We start from the raw sequence: 17,145 nt of genomic DNA on the forward strand, positions 1-17,145 counted from the left end.
TTATAATCTAACTATACTACTGAGAGCGATTCCTGCTAACTACAGACTGCTCTCACCTTGATTAAAACGAAAATGCATTTAATAGGCCGCTGTCCCCAGCCACAGTCCAGCCGGTGCACGCCTTCGGGCGCATTGTGTTGAAGAGCAAAGTGTGCCCCTCCTGTCTTTCTGCCTTTGATCAGCAGTCAGAGCTCCTGTGCTTTGCAAGGGTCCCATTATACACACGGACTGAAGGAAAAATCTACGCGTATGTGTGAAATGCCCCTTCACGCCATCACTGGGTGGGTCCACTGACAGGGAACGCGAGAGGGTAGCCATCTAGCAGCATTTGCAAAACGAAACTCACCCAGGACTCGGCGCCCTGATGGGTCTGGAGGAAAATGGTCCAGGTCAGAGTTATTCAGGGGGTAGCAGCTGGCAAGCCAAGGCCAGAGAGTTGCATGATACGTTGGAGCAGGAAACCACGGGCATAACTGTGGGGCTATGTGCACAGATTTTGCTCACTCAAGCTTGAGGGTGGAGAAGGAGTTGAAGGAGGGACGGGAGGGAGCAGAGAGGGAAAGGAGGGCAGGACCAGGCTTCGGACTCCCTGTCTTAATAAGAGTGTAGCTAGTGTCACTTCGAATCTGAGACCCAACAAGTTCATTTTCAATCAGGGACTTCCACAGGGAGACAATCCAAGGGGTGAGCAGCTGAGAGGGTGGGAGAGCTCTGCTTCCTGCCTCACCATAGGCCGCTGCAGGAAAACATCCCACGCAATCCGTCTCCACCAAGTCCGGCTTTATGGTCATTCCTACGGGGACTGGGATAAAGGTTTGGGGAAAGCACATCTACAGTAAGGCGTAGCCTTGATCACGTGGATCCTGGCAGCAGCCTGCCTAGGTTCATCCCCCTGCCCCGACTGGGTGCCCTGCGGGCCTCAGTTTTGTCATCTGTAAAATGGAATTATCATAACTCCAGAGCATTGCTGGATTAAATGGTATCGCCCCTTTGAAGCTGGAAGAATACATGTTCAGTAACTGGCAGCTATTACCACTAGCTACACTGATGTTTTAGTGGCCTCCAAGATGCCAGATGAATCACAGGCATCCGTGCACCTTGTGACCCTTTCCGGAGGTGCTCACCTCCGTGATCTCACTCGCATCTTCACAATAGCCCCCAGAGACAGGGCAGCTATTTGATTCCCATTTTCCATATGGAGAGACTGAGGCTGGTAAGTGTGAAGGCCTGGCAAACCCGCGCCCTCTGCTGCTACAAACCCAACTGCCATTGCCCCGTGTCACTCCTGACGCAGTAAGATCACCAGGGTGATGCCTCCCAAGCTAAGCAGGCAGATGACGTTCCCATTCTCTGAGATACATCCCAAATACGTACAGGACACTAGAGTGATAGTGACACCCCACCCCACGTTGGACACATGTGGACCGAGTGCCCGCTTGTGCCTAGCATTGTGCTAATGAAGTGTTGAGGGATGAGGAAGACCCAGCCCATCAATGAGCTCGGGTGTGATAGGAGAACCAGAGCTCCCGGTTCCCTCTGGAGTGATGTCATGGTCACACGAGTGTCTGCCTGGGTGCCAAGAGGTCACTTGTGATCACTAAAGCGGTCCCCCGGGGCATCTCTCAGAGATGTCAGATCGTGGGTCCTGACATTACTGTGCAACCTCGAGAGAAATTCAATTCCAAAAAAGCAAATCTTAGCTCCCACTTTTAGCTCCCTGGAGCAGACCTTTCCTCATAAGTAAACAGAACTTTCTCTGTAAGACGGAGGCCAAATCTGACCCTCTGATGCATTTTGTTTGTCTTCACGGTGTTTTAAATTTTATTACCAATATTGTTTGAACATCCGGCTTCTCTTACAAAAAGCAAAAAAAAAGGAAGATCAGTAAACCCTGAGCCGAATTCCTGAGCATTAGAGCTGTGGGCTCCTGTTTCCCGGGTCTTCAGCCCTCGTGACTGTCTGCCCAGCGTTGAAGCCGAGTGTTGATGGTCATTTACGGCCACATGCTGGGCCTTCACTCCTGCTGTTACCTGCTGGGGCCTGAAGACAACTGAGCCTGCGACCCCTTCCCGTACCTTAGTCCTCTGCTCTGGAATAGCCCCATCAAAGTCCCGTCAAAATCTCGTTATTTGGATTTTCGTGGACATTAGAGGGCTCGTGGATGATAGGCCTTATGAAATTGTATTCTGGATTCTGTACACACCTGCCTGGGAGCATTTCTCCAAGGAGAACATCCATTACTTTCATCAGCTTCTCAAAAAGATCTGGGACCCACACAAGTGTGAGAGCCCACAGATGTGGAGCTGGGTTTCCCTGATGACAGACAGCAATGAGGGACAAAGACCCAGTGGGAGACAGCGGGCTGGGGACAGGGAGAGCGACAGCAAGGTGGCCAAACGGTGAAGGTCATGCTGTGTCTGTCACTTGACCACCCCCAGCAGCCCCAGCGCCCAACTCGTCCAACCCTTCTTGACTCCCCGCCTGCACCCCCCAAAACGTCCAGCCTTGTGCAGGACTTGGGTGACGCTGACGCCCCCTCTTTGGCCCTGCCCAGGCTCCGAGGATTATCGCAGCAGGTTCAGCAGCGAGTGCTTCATGGACCTCGTGTGCCCCGAGAAGTGCCGCTGCGAGGGCACCGTCGTGGACTGCTCCAACCAGAAGCTGGCCCGCGTCCCAAGCCACCTCCCTGAATATGTCACCGACCTGTAAGTCCAGTCCCGATGTGATCCTCATCCTACTCCTCCCTGCACACACCTGGTCACCCTGAGGCAGCCCAGGCAGGGTCTCCCGGAAGTGACCCCGCTTCCTGGCTCTGTCACTTGTGCATTTCCTGTCTTCTATGTACTGGTCTGAGGACAGACACCCAGGCATCCCCCAGGGACAGTTCACTCATTCACACTACAGTGTTTTCTGAACACCCACTGCGCCTGGCCCACCAGTTTCTACAATGAGCAAGGCAGATAGTCCCCGCCAGCCTTTATGGGGCTTGCAGCGTAGCCAGAAGGATGGATGCTAGATAAACAGTTGTACTAACATGAGAAAACAGCGAGAATGGTTAAATGTATCTGAACCTCCAATTAGCCATGCTAGTAAAGGGACATGTTGGTTTCTCCAAAAAAGGAAGAGCTAAAGGATTATAGCCTAGTGAAGGGTGAGGCCCAGCATGTGGGCTGACACCTGTCTCCTCTAGTCCTCCTGACCCTGGGCACGTTGTTTATCAGATCGAAGACTCAGTTTCCTAGCTGTGCAATGGAGGGGGTAATGCCGAGCTCCCAGGGTGGGTGGGAAGACTGAGAAAGAGAATGCAAGCACAGAGTTCATCGTGAACCCTGGCACGGAGTAAGCCCTGGATGAATGGTGGTGTTCCCTGTTATTATTACTGTTCTCTGACCTCACAAGTCACCGTAGGATGCAGCAAGGTGTGGCTTTCCCTGCCCTCCCGGTCGCCTGAGCACACGTGAATGTCGGGTGTGCGGTCCCTGAGCTGGCCCTGGTAGAGCCCCAGAAGGAGCTGCGGGGCTTGCAGGATTGGGAGACCCTGGGGAAAGCTTCTTGGGGGTTTTAAGTTGTCACTGGCACTACCACAAAGTGAAGGCAGAGCCATGATAATTGAGTGGGTGCTAAAAATACTTGTGCCCATGCAGGGTATTCAAAAAATCCACTACACCCTAGTCAAAGGGGCTTCCTCTAGGAGGAGGAGGCGGCTGATTTTCTCTTTCCACCCCATTCACATATGCCTCTGCTCCCTGTCACGCGATGGCACAGACACTGAGCTGTTGGTGGTTCTGTGGCCTGTCGCCGAGCGTGAGGTCCGGGCAGCAACTCAGCTGCAGCCGGGGGCGGGGTGGGGGTGGGGGTGGGGCAAGTAGGGGCAGCCAAGGAGGAGCCTTGTCCACAGCTAACCCCCACCTCATCCTCTCACTTCCTGTACAGGCGACTGAACGACAACGAGATATCTGTTCTAGAGGCCACGGGTATCTTCAAGAAGTTGCCCAACCTGCGGAAAATGTAAGTCAGCTGCAGGGCCTTGGCGGCAGCCTCTGCCCTCTGGCTGGGGTGTGGGCTCCAGACTAGAGGAACCGGGGCACTGGCGGCCCCCCCACCCTCTGCTGAGCCCCCCTCATGCTCCTCCCGAGCCTGCTGTGGCCTCTGCTGGGAAGCAGGACGTGCGGACACAGGCGAAAAGCCCTGCTTAGTCGCGTGTTCTGCAGAGCAAGCGTTCCACACCACCCTGGCCCCAACCACCCCCCTACCCCCGTCCCCTCCGCCCACCCCCCATCCAGCGATTATCCTTCCCTCCCCTTCCCAGGTTCCCCAGCAGAGGTACTGGTGCAGAGACGGGGCTCCTATCCACATGCCCCCCAGGGCACTCTTCGACCCCGTCCCTCCCCTCAGCCCGTGCTCCATGTTCCCTGGCCCCAGAGTTGGGGTCTGCCTGTGGAACAAGGGGAATAGGGTCCATCCTCCATCACTGCCTACTCGCCAAAATCTGTGTGACTCCAAAATCAACACTGAGGAGCTTTCGCAGTCATTCTTGGGCACGCACAGAACAGTGAAAAAATCTGAGTCCCCCACACGCGTGTTCCCGGCTGGGGTTGAACAGGGCGATACTCTGCCTTCGCCTCAGCTCCCATGCTGTAAACTAGCGTCCCTCGCACAGTTTATGGAGTGCCATGTATTTTGCACTGTTGTGCTTTTTGGTGGTGATTTCTCTGTTTAAAGTGGCCCCAAGCGCAGCGCTGAGGTTCTGTCTAGTGAGGCTAAGCACAGGAAGGCCCTGTGCCTTACGGATAAAGTGTATGCATTCGACGAGCTTCATTCAGGCAGGAGTCACGGTGCTGTTTGCTGGGAGTTCGATGTTAAGGTATCAGCAATATATATTAAATAAGGTGTGTTTGATCAGAAACACACAAAAAGCGAGGTTATGTATTGTTCGGTGGATGAAAATATTGTGACCAGAGGCTCGTGGAACCCTAACCCTGTATTGCCCCTAGGAGCAATGGTTCAGTGTCCACTAATTCACTGTTCCCAGCAGTCTCGGAGGCAGTAACCACCGAGAATAATGAGAATGAACGGCACCTCCTTACTTTCTTCTTGTTCTTCCCACTCCTACCCATCAGTCCCCTGCAGGCAAGGAGGACAGAGACCTCTGGGCCCTATGTAGCATCTGGATGTCACTGGTGCTACTCAGGCCTCCTCCCTCCCTGCCTGCAGCCACCGCCTTGCCCACGGCCCCAGTGACTGGGTAACTGGAGGTGGTGGGGAGCACCGTGGGGGGCAGCAGGGAGAGGGGCGCACAGGGATCCTGGTGGGGATCGTAGCTGTCGCTGTGCTCCTGCACCCGCTAGCCTCAGGGACCCAGCACAAACACCACACACCACCTCCTAGGGTTGGGCAGTCTTGGCTTCCACCACAAAATAGGAACTCTCATTTTAAGTGAAACTCAAGCACTTCGGGTCTTTCATCTTCCCAGTTTTGATAGGGACATGTATAGCGACCTATTTCTGTACGCCCAGGAAAGCAGTAGCACAAACACGTGATAAGTTGCAACCAACTCCCAGCCTCAGCAACCGAGCAACAAAAGGGAGTAGTGGGGACTGTGGCAAAACGTGGGCCCAGAGCTCATCAAAAGGGGCAGAAGTCACTTGGCTTGTCCCAGTGTTTGTCATGCTGGAATAAAGGTCACGGCTGCCAAATAGTCCCACTTCTTAAGGGCAGCCAGAAATCCAGAGGTGAGGGGAAACGGGCAGACAGGCCTCGTTCCTTCTGAGTTCAGCTTTACCTCTCCCACCTGTGTAACCCTAGGACCGTCCTTAGCCTTTCTGAGCCTCAGTTTCATCACCTACATGGCAGAAATAAATCCACCTTCCCGTGAGTCATGGTGAGGATCAGAAGTAAGTGTGAGCAAATAAAGACGAAAGACCTGGCCTCTCCAGAACCTGTAGCTGCACAAAAAAAGAAGAAAAAAAAAAAAAAGGCGTGGCCTCTGGCCGTGGTACTGGGCAGAGAGGGTGCGGGAAGACAGGAGAGGGCCTCTGGGTTGAGTGCCCCCGGGTGGCAGTTTGTATATTGCAAACAGTTGCACACTCAGATCCTTTCAGGAGCCAGGAGTAGCTCAACGTGGGAAGCAGCCGGGTGCAACGCCACACTAATAACAATAATGGGTAGCGGCTAACACAGCCGGAACACTCCGTGCCAGGCAGTGCCAATACTAGTCCATTTAGCCCTCGCCAGGGACAACAAAAAAGCTCTGAGACTGCTTTAGTATACAAATGAAGAAGCTCAAACACGGACAGTAACTTGTCCAAAGTCAGGTGGCACAGCCAGGAGGTGACAGTGCAGGTTAGCTGGTGGATGCACACGCCCCGTGTGTGTGCATAGACCCATATGTACGGCACTAGCCAGCCTACCACGTGACCCAGTGGGGAAATCCAGTCCTCAAGGCCACCGGCTGCAACCACTGATTTAAAATAACTTGACAGCAACTCTTTTTGTCACGTAAAGACGGTCCCTTGTGCACTGGGACCCGTCACCACCCCTGCACCTCCATGGCGGTGGTGGGTCAGTCTGCATCTCTGCCCAGCAGGCAGAGTGGTTAAAACCAACAGCGCCCAGGTCTGGGCCTGCCAAGCCTCTTCAAGGACTGTGGGGCCAGGGCCCTAGGGTTGCCTGGTCTTGAATGTGCCCTTGCTGGGCTCCTGGGCAAGGGAGCGTGAACAAGCCAGGTGGTTAGACTCTGCTCCGCCTTTCTGAACCTCTGTGCCCTTACCTGTGGAACTGGAATAATGAAGTTAATTAGGCCTCTCCTCCTCGGGACTTCCATGAGTGTCGCGTGAGCTAAGGGATGCACACCCAAGCGTGCACTGGGTTATTAGCACTATGGCAACTCAGTGCAGCGTTTCAAATGATGTCACATTCAAAACACCTGTGCGACCTCTCGCAGGAGAATTTCCAGGTGGATTCTTACGCTAAGGAAGACTCTCAACCAGAGTCTGAACACTGATAGTCCTCTGGCCAAAATCAGGTGCACACCGTTGGATTTATTGGTAGTGGTTTAATAATAATAGTGCCCTTAATAAAAAGGGTGTTTTAATAATAATTAATTGCCCACTTTAAAAAATCAAGAGTTCTCACAACAGAAAACAAATCCAGATTTCTGGCGTATTTTGGAGCATCGGATGACTGGTGGAACTGCTCCCACATTCCCCAGTGGCTCCAGTGGAGTTAAGCTGAGGACTGGCTGCCCCCTTGGATGGGACATGTGTTTGCTGGTCACCTTGGTCCCCACTGGGCCTGCTTCTCGTCACCACTAAGTCACTTTCCTGTGGACACCTGAGCTTGCAACCCCAGCTTGCAACAGAATTTCCACGAGAAGGAGGGAGAGGCCCCCAAGAGGGTGGACAGGACCTCCCCATCCTGACGATGTGCCAGAGCACGGCCCAGTCATGACCCAGTGGCCCCCATTTCCAGAACGATCCACGTAGCTTTCTCCCCACTGCATTTCCGTCTGAGAGGGGCTCTTCCCTGTTGCCAGAGTTACTGGGCTGTCCTACAACCCTGGAGAGACATGGACCTGGGAGAGGCCAAGGCTTGCTTTGTGGACGAGTGTTCTAGGGGTAGCCAGATGAATCCCCCAGCCCGCAGAGCCTCGGGTTTTCTGGGAGAGAGCGAGAGCAGGCTCTGTAAGGTGCACGTGGCCACTTGCAGAGGCAGGGGGACTGAGACCCCTCTGCACCCACCCTGGGCCTGGGGTGGGAGTTTCTGCAACTGGTCCTCTTAGCTGTAAGACTCCCCCATCCTCATCAGAGTCAAGGCTGTGAGGGTGCAGTTTTGCTTCAGGCAGGTCTGCAGAGACAGAGGTGGAGAGAGGCCCCCTACCCCGGGTGGCTCTTCTCATTTTGGGGTTTCCCTGGCTCTGGGGCATCCTCAGGAAGATACTGCCCTGAGAATAAATGGAACTCTTACCCCACCTCCGTGCACTCATTTCGCTTCTGGAGTGCTTGCCCAAGCTGCGACCCTGTCCTCCAGCCAGCACCCTGATGGATGGAGAGACAGCAGCAGCCGGCTCTTCTGGAAAATTCTATCCCCCCCTTTTTACTCTCCTTTTTACTCTCCTTCTGTTTTCCATTCTCCCAGCCTGAGGAAATCCAATTCACAACCCCGTACAGTAATGTGATGTTAATTTTGCTCATTTAAAGAAACAGATGTCAGGAAATGGGAACCCTCCCACTTCATAGCTGCTCTAACTCATCTTCACTGCGCGGCCCTTGTAGTTTAATCCCCCAAGAAGCCCAACTCTCGGGATCAAAATCCTGCTCCTCTGGCACTCGGGTGAGTTATAGCTACTGGGAGAGCCTTTATCTCTCTCCCATGTCTAATTTGGGGGTAATTTGCAGTCTCCCCAGCACGTTCCCGCCCTTCCTGGTTATCCCGGACCAGGCTGCCTGGATTTGTAAGGAAACTGGCTGTGTTGAAGGAGAGCAGGCGTGGAAGTCCAGTTCAGGAGACTCCTGACTCCCCCAGACCTCAGGAGTGGGATTCGGGGGAGCGTTTGCTCCTGTTTTCTCGGCAGGATGGGAAGGAGAGAGAACAGGTGGGACGATGGGCAGAGAGGGGGCAGGCGACGTGAGACGCGGAACCGAGGCACCGACGGTCTCCTCCACACCTGCCCAGGAGCGCGGGCATTCCCACCCCTTGGGGCCTCTGCTAACTGTCCTTTACTCTCTACCCCCATGAGATCCACCTTTTCAGCTCCCCTATGTGAGTGGGAACATGTGACATTTGTCTTTCTGTGCCTGGCTTATTTCACTTAACATAATAACCTCCAGTTCCACCCATGTTGCTGCAAATGACAGGATTTCATCCTTTTTTACAGCTGAGTAGTGTTCCAGTGTGTGTGTGCACCGCGTTTTCTTTTTCCATTCGCCCGCTGACCACGTGGTCAGTTTCCCAAAGGCAACCCCCGCTGTGTGGGGCTGGGGTCCCCACCCCCGGGGCACAGATGAAGACCAGATGTCCTGGCGCCCGAGACCGAGCTGCCCCCATGATCCGTCCCTCTCTGCACACTGACCCTCTGCTCCCCTTGATTCTCCCCTGTTCTGCCCCTTCCTTCCAGAAACCTGAGTAACAACAGGATCAAGGAAGTGCGAGAGGGCGCCTTCGACGGAGCGGCCAGCGTGCAGGAGCTGATGCTGACGGGGAACCAGCTGGAGACCGTGCACGGGCGCATGTTCCGTGGCCTCAGTGGCCTCAAAACCCTGTGAGCACCCGGGAGGGACCTGGCCCACGGCCCAGAGGGAGGTGGGAGGGCAGGGGAACTAGAGGGGGACTGTGAAGGCTGGAGGGACCCGGGCTCTGTCTTGGCCTGCTGAATCCCTTTCTTCCTGGAGCCAGAGTCACCAGACGTCACCCAGCCCCAGAAGGGATAGAAGTTAGCATGCTGAGCGCCCCCAACACTCTCTCTCACACACACACCACTCAGTCACTCACTCTCGTGTGTGTGTATTATATTAACATATTATAACATACATGATGTATACAGATTCCTGCCAGAAACATGCTGAAGGAGGCACACAGTCACATTTACTCACAAACACAGACATACACATGTTTCTAAAAATGACACGTACAACGTGCATATAAACACAAGCACGAACAAGCACAGACATAAACACACACACACACACAAGCTGATGTCCACGGCTACTTCTTGATTCTCCCTTCTCCTCCTCAGAAATGTACATGCACACACTAACAACCACGCAATAAGCATGTGTGCACATACATGTGCATGACACATGTTTCCAATAATAAAGCATGCGCAAGCAAGAATGTACGCCCAGTTCCGTGCAGCTTCAATGGGGAACCAGGCCCTGCTGTCACGGGACAAAGCTGAGCAGCACGGCCAGCCTGGGCTTGGGGTTGACAAATGCATCCCCCCTCCACACACACGCCACTGCAGCACCGTTTGGAAGGAAAGGGTAACGCCTGTGCTCCCTCGTCACCCCTCCCTGTAGGATGCTGAGGAGTAACTTGATCAGCTGTGTGAGCAACGACACCTTTGCCGGCCTGAGTGCAGTGAGGCTGCTCTCCCTCTATGACAATCGGATCACCACCATCACCCCTGGAGCCTTCACCACGCTTGTGTCCCTGTCCACCATGTAAGTTCTCCCGGGCCCACTGCCCACTCATTCTGGGGTCCTCTTCTGCAGACCTCTCCCCTTCCAGCTCCCCGCTGTCTTTGGTCAAGGTCATCTGTCCAGCTGTGTACTGGGTAAAAATTTGCTGGGCTCCCCGTATGTGCCAGGCACTGTCTAGGTGCTGAGGCTACACAACCCTGGCCCCTCCTCCCTGGAGCTCACACCATAGGGAATGACCACAGACAGGGCGTCCACAGTGCATTGAAACCCCAACACAGGCTTTGTTGAGAAACACTGGAGATGTATTCTGGAAGGTAAGTGGGAGTTAGCTTGCTGAAGAAAGTGGGAAGTACGTTTCCTTCAGAGGGAAGAGCATGTGCAAAGGCCCTGTGTTTGGCTGGAGTGGGACTGAGCAGAGGCCACATATGAGAGAGGGCGGGTGTGAGGCAAGCTGGAGGGGAGGCCAGGCCAGGCCGCAGGACTGCCGTGGGCCATCTCCGTCTTAATAATCTTATAATGGTCTTAATAATAGTAACATAATCAGACAGGGGTTTTAAAAAGATGTCACCAATGGGTATCAGAATCAGAGTTAGAACCCAGCTTTCTGGGCACCTAAGTGAGTGCTCCTGCCCAGGTACTTCCCTGAATTGGTAAGGGAAGCTGGGTAGAGTAATGGTTAAAACTCTAGAGCCAGATTTCCTAGGTTCAAATCCTGGCTGTACCTCTTGTTAGCCGTGACCTTGGAAAAGTTACTTCATCGCTTTGTGCTTCAGTTTTGCTGCTGCGTAATCTACCTCCTGGGACGGTTATGAGGACTGAGTCTGGTAACACCTGGGAAGCACACAGCAAGGGCCTGAGCTGTAGAAAGTACCCGACACGTGCGAATTTTGCAGCTGCTCAAAGTATCTCCGCATGGCTCTGTTACCCCCGGCTGTGGCTTTATTGTCCCATTTCTTCCCTTCCCCAGTGACCCTTTGGAAGACAGAAGGGAAAGCTGTTGCTGCATGTCCTGTTGCTACCTGCTGTCCTGCTGCCATGTGCCCATTGTGCTCAGAATCAAAGCCACAACGAAGGGCCTAAAGGCCCCACGTCACCTGGCCCCTCCTGACCTGCCTGTCCCCTCCCCCACTCCACTCCACAGGCATCCTCACTGTCCTCCTGCGTCCCGGCCCCTCCCGCGTTGGAACTTTACACTGCCTAGCGCAGCCCTCCTCCTGGCCTCCTCCCATCCCCTCTGCTCAGGGGTCACCGGCCTTGGCCCTGCTCCACCCTCCGCCGTCACCCCTACCCTCTCTAGCCCCGTCCTCCTCGTTTTTACATAGCACTGACCGTGTTCTAGTATACTATATAGCTTACTCATTTATCATCAGTCATATATTGCTGCGTCCTATCAGATAAGTTCCGGAAAAACAGGGCCATACACCTGTTTTGTTCACTGCTGCATCCTCAACGCTTAGATCTGTGCCGGGAGCGTGAGAAGATGGCCAGTATGTAACTGTTGAATAAATGAATGAATCGAATGAATGAGTGACGCCGGCAGGAAGGGACGACGGGTTAGGAGCTGACACCAGTGGGTTGGTTCCTTTCAGCCCCCCGCGGTGCCGCCACCCTGGGAATCTGAAGACGTATAAGATGCCCAGAGGGGCAGAGTGACAAAGCATTAAGGGAAGCGGCTCTGACACGGGGAGTAAGTTGCCCAACTGTACCCGGCAACTGCGTGTCAGAGCCAGATTCAAACCCGGGGAGAGCCGCTCCCAGACTCTCAGTTGCTGTGTCCTGCCGCAGCCACTCCTAAATTACCTCCCTGAGCTCTGCTTTCCCGTTTGTGGAACGAGGATAATGTTACCTCCTTCCTAGGGTGATTGTGACAAGGACGTGGGAGATAATGGATTTATAATGTGCTTAGCGTGGGCCCAGGCCTGTCGTAAACACGCAGGAGGTGAGAGCTGCTCTCCTCCCCTCACCCCTCCCTCAGCCCAGTCATCACGTTCCATGGACATGCACACAGTGCCTGTGACGATGTGACGCTAGTTTCTGCACATGCAGAGACTGTCAGACCTGGGCCCTACCCTCGTGGCACTCAGAGTCCAAGGTGCAAGGCAAATACTAAACACACAGAAACAAATCACGACGCACTCTGCTAGGTGCTGGGGAGGAAATGAAGGAGAATGAGGGAGAAGATGGGATGGGGACTCAGGGACGGCCTCTTTGATGAGGTGTCACTAAAGAATGAGGAGGAGCCAGCCGGCCAATATGCAGAGACGCGTTCCCTGCAGGAAGAACAGCTAGTGTGAAGGCTCTCAGTGAACACCTCTGCTAAGGAACTGAAGGCAGTTCACACCACTGGAGCTCAGTGACCAAGGAAGGCCATGGCGAGAGGCCACGGCCGTGTGCATCGGCGGCAGCGGAGGTCTGGAGTGAGATGCTTGCAAAGGCTGCATCTGGAGAAGACAGTCTGCCCAGACCTCCTCCCCTGCCTGGGGAGCGGGGCCCTAGGGCCGCAGAGGCAGATCCCAGGGCCCCTCCCGCAGGAGAAAGGTAGAGGCCCACCACTCAGAGAGGCCCTTCTCTCCCCCCAGAAACCTCCTGTCCAACCCCTTCAACTGCAACTGCCACCTGGCCTGGCTCGGCAAGTGGCTGAGGAAGAGGCGGATCGTCAGTGGGAACCCTCGGTGCCAGAAGCCGTTTTTCCTTAAGGAGATCCCCATCCAAGATGTGGCCGTCCAGGACTTCACCTGCGACGGTGAGAAGGCCCAGGGTCCGGGGCGGTGGGGGATGGTCCCTGGGGGGATAAAGAAGAGACAGGAGAGGAAGGTGCAGTTGGTGGCTGCAGTTCAGGACTCTGAGATCTGGTTCCACGCTGCTTTGGGCATGCAGCCGGGGCTCCGAAGGGCTCTGCAGACCTGATGCTGGCCCACATGACTCCTTCGTGCAAATTTTTTTCTGAAGTCATTTTACTTATATCAGTCAGAAATCTGTCATAATGTATTAATTTCATTAAGACAGGAGACTTGCTCATTAAAACTGCCATCTGTGAGAACACTGTTGTAACAGATGTGTCCACAGAGATGATATAGTGTCCCTTAGATGATATGGCAACCTTGTACAGTGCACAACCTACACAACTGTACGTGGGAACCCTGGCCTCAGTCTTCCTGTCTGCATCATGATGAGGCTTAGAGTATGTGCTCACGAGAAACATACGTCAAAAAGTCCTGTCTCTGGCTAGCAGGTATGAACACAGGGAGATCCGAGGCTTTGGTTCTCCGAATTCCAGAGGGCACATTTATTTGCATAAATTCAAGCCAGCACTGTTCTTTACTTGATCAACTTTGGGTTATCGTGAGACGAATTAACCAGTTTGCAGATTAACTGAAATTAAGACATAATGGGGACTGGGGAGACACTCACCACCCCAGAGAGACTGTGTCGTGGTGGGAGGGGAGAAGGAGAGGAGAAAGAGGAGGGAAAGACGGGGCTCTGCTCCCACTCCTGACCACACCTTCAGTCAGTTTGGCTTATTCCTGCTCCAGTTAACAGTGATCTCTTTCCTGCATGTTACCCTGGAGAGTCAAGTCTTGCTTAGCGTCCATGACAGTCTCCTGTCAAATGTGGTAGAAGGCAGGCGACAACCCCAGACATGTATCCTCCCCCTCCAACCACCGATGAGACCGGCGGTACCTTATTCCTGGTTCTGGCTCAAGGTGGGGGCAGGGAGAGCATGCCCACCTGCTCCGCCGGGGGCTTGTTTACCTCCTGCCGCGCTCACCCTCTCTGGGGCTCTCTGCAGGCAACGACGAGAGCAGCTGCCAGCTGAGCCCGCGCTGCCCCGACCAGTGCACCTGCGTGGACACGGTGGTGCGATGCAGCAACAGGGGGCTCCGCGCCCTCCCCAAAGGCATGCCCAAGGATGTGACCGAGCTGTGAGTACCCCAGCCCCTCCGAGCACCCTGTAATCTCACCACCAGCAGCAGCCTCCGCACTTCCCTCCCAGCATCTCAAGCAAGAGTGCCCTGGGATACCCCATGTGAATGGATCCTAGCAGGATGGCCGCAGGGCCTTCGCCAAGATGACAGCCGCTTAGTCCGGTCTAGCAAGCGTGCAGGGTAATTGTGAGAACATCATCCTGGGGGCACTGTGGCTCACAGAACACTTTTAGGAACATGATCCTGCTCCACCTTACAACAGCCCTAGCGAGCGCGTCATCCCATTTCACAGATGCGAGCTTAGTTCTGAGTCCCGTTCTTTCCTAGAACGGGATCTTTCTTATTCTACAGCCCGAGCTCCTGCCACCGAGTCCTCAGATCTTGTTCCTGCACTGACAGCTCCCAGTAAAATGAAAAAAGTGCCGGTCTCTTCCAGAAGGGCTCTGACTATGGTGGAGAAAACCTTATTTCTATCCCCTAGAAAGCTCAGACAGGCGGGCAAGGCACAGTCCCGTGGTCAGGTGGGCCTCTCTGGAATGCACCAGGAGTGGTGCTGATGGGGCCAGAGGAGCACCGCACACTCGCACAACCAACACAAACCCAGTGCGAGCCTGCGTTCCTCCCTCCTCCTTTCATTCACTCGGCACATATTGACCGGGGGCCTCGCGGGTCTCACTCTCTAACATGGGAGAGACAGTGGTGAGCAAAACCAGCGTGACCCCTACACTCGTGAGCCTCACAGTTTACTGGGGAAGGTAGACACGTGCTCAGTCATCTCAGATGCACATGTGACGTGACAGCTGTGAAAAGTGCTGCGAAAAAGAGGTGCAAGGTTGCTAGGACATCCTAAAGTGAGAGGTCTGCCTTAGACGCGAAGCTCAGAGAAAGCTTCTCGGGGGAAATGACACTGGAGCTGCCATGTGAAGCCCGAGGAGCAGACACTGATGATGATAAGGGAGGGAGGGTGCTCCAGATGGAGCTGCTGCCCAAGCAGAGGCCCCGCGCTGGGCGCAGGCAGAGCCCAAGTGCACACTCGCACCCCCCACACCCCCGCTGGCACTGTGACACTCTCTCCCAGACCCAGGCACACGCTCCGGGCCAGCTTCACACATACCGGCGTACCATGGCGGTGTTGTGAGTTCAGGTCCAGATCACCATAAAGTGAATATTGTAATATAGAGAGTCACACAAATTCTCTGGTTTCCCAGTGCATATAAAAGTATGTTTATACTGTACTGTAGTCTATTAAGTGTGCAATAGCATTATGTCCCAAAAAACAATGTACATACTTTAATTTGAAAATACTTTATTGCTAAAAAACACTAACGAGCATCTGAGCCTTCATCGAGTTGTGATATTTTTTTGCTGGTGGAGGTTCTTGCCTCAGCGTTGCTGGCTGATGACTGAGCAGGGAGGTGGCTGGCAAAGGTTTGGGTGACTGTGGCAATTTCTTAAAATAAGACAACAGTGACGTTTGGCACATCGATTGACTCTTCCTTTCACAAAAGATTTTTCTGTAGCATACGATGCTGTTTGATAGCACTTTTCCCGCAGTAGAATGTCTTTCAAAACTAGAGTCAGTCCTCTCAAACCCTGCCGATGCTTTAGTAACTGAGTTTATATAATATTCTAAATCCTTTTTTGTCATATTCACAATGTTCACAGCATTTTCACCAAGAGTAGATTTCATCTCAAGAAACCACTTTCTTTGCTCATCCATAAAAAGCAACTCCTAAACCATCCAAGTTTTACCGTGAGATTGCAGCAATTCAGTCAGGCTCCGCTTCTAATTCTAGGTCTCTTGCTATTTCTACCTTATCTGCAGTTACTTTTTCCACTGAAATCTTGAACCCCTCAAAATCATCCATGAGAGTTGGAATTGATTTCTCCCAAACTCCTGTTAACGTTGATATTTTGACCTCCTCCCATGAATTATGAATATTCTTAATGGCATCTAAAATAATGAATCCTTTCCAAAATGTTTCAGTGTACTTTGCCCAGATCCATCAGAGGAATCACTGTCTATGGCAGCTATGGCCTTTCAAAATGTATTTCTTAAGTGATAATATTTGAGAGTGGAAATTACTCCTTGATTCATGGGCTCTAGAGTGGAAGTTGTATTAATATTAGCAGCATGACAACAACATTCATCTCCTTGTACATTTCCATCAGAGCTCTTGGGTGACCAGGTGCATTGTCAAAGAGCAGTAATATTTTGAAAGGAATCTTTTTTCTGAGCAATAAGTCTCAACAGTGGGCTTAAAATATTTAGTAAACCATGCTGTAAACAGATGTGCTGTCATCCGGGCTTTGTTGTTCCTTTTCTAGAGCACAGGTACCGTAGATTTAGCATAACTCCTTAGGGTCCTAGGATTTTCAAAATGGTAGATGAGCACACTGGTTTCAACTTAAAGTCACCAGCTGCATTAACCCTTAACAAGAGAGTCAGCCTGTCCTTTGAAACTTAAAAGCCAGGCGTTGACTTCTCCTCTGATGTGATATTATCATAGATGGTGTCTTCCGATATAAGGCTGTTTTGTCTCCATGAAAAATCTGTTGTTTAGTGTAGCCACCTTCATCCATTATCTTAGCCGAATCTTCTGGATAACTTGCTGCAGCTTCTGTACCAGCACTTGCTGCCTCACCTTGCACTTTTATGTTAACGGAAACAACTTCTTTTCTTAACCCTTGTGACCCAGTCTCTCCTGTCTTCTAACTTTTTCTTCTGCAGCTTCCTCACCTCTCTCAGCCTTCGTAGAAATGAAGAGTTGGGTCCTTGCTCAGGATTAGGCTTTGGCTTAAGGGAATGTTGTGGCTGGTTTGATCTTCTATCCAGACCACTAAAGCTTTCTCCGTGTGAGCAATAAGGCTGTTTTGCTCTCTTACCATTTGTGTGTTCAGTGGAGTAGCACTTTTCATTTTCTTCAATAACTCTCTCTTTGCGCTCACAACTTGGCTGACTGGTGCAGGAGGCCTGGCTGTCAGCCTCTCTTAGCTTTTGACAAGCCTTGCTCACCAAGCCGAATCATCCTAGCTTTCAAGGGAGATCTGTGCACCTCTGCTTCTCACTCGAACACTTA

The 17,145-nt window shown here is 52.9% G+C and overlaps 1 protein-coding gene across 1 annotated transcript in view; it reads left to right on the plus strand.

Annotated features, from left to right (window-relative positions):
• The window catches only part of SLIT3 (slit guidance ligand 3), a 574,724-nt gene that overhangs the window by 494,496 nt on the left and 63,083 nt on the right, over nt 1-17,145 (plus strand). Inside the window, exons 15-20 of the mRNA XM_045551207.1 lie at nt 2,555-2,705; nt 3,934-4,008; nt 9,116-9,259; nt 10,017-10,160; nt 12,719-12,882; nt 13,930-14,062. Coding sequence (XP_045407163.1) covers nt 2,555-2,705; nt 3,934-4,008; nt 9,116-9,259; nt 10,017-10,160; nt 12,719-12,882; nt 13,930-14,062 — 811 coding nt within the window. The remainder of the gene's footprint in view (nt 1-2,554; nt 2,706-3,933; nt 4,009-9,115; nt 9,260-10,016; nt 10,161-12,718; nt 12,883-13,929; nt 14,063-17,145) is intronic.

This window comes from Lemur catta, chromosome 5, assembly GCF_020740605.2.
Source record: "Lemur catta isolate mLemCat1 chromosome 5, mLemCat1.pri, whole genome shotgun sequence".
Classification (NCBI taxonomy): Eukaryota; Metazoa; Chordata; class Mammalia; order Primates; family Lemuridae; genus Lemur; species Lemur catta.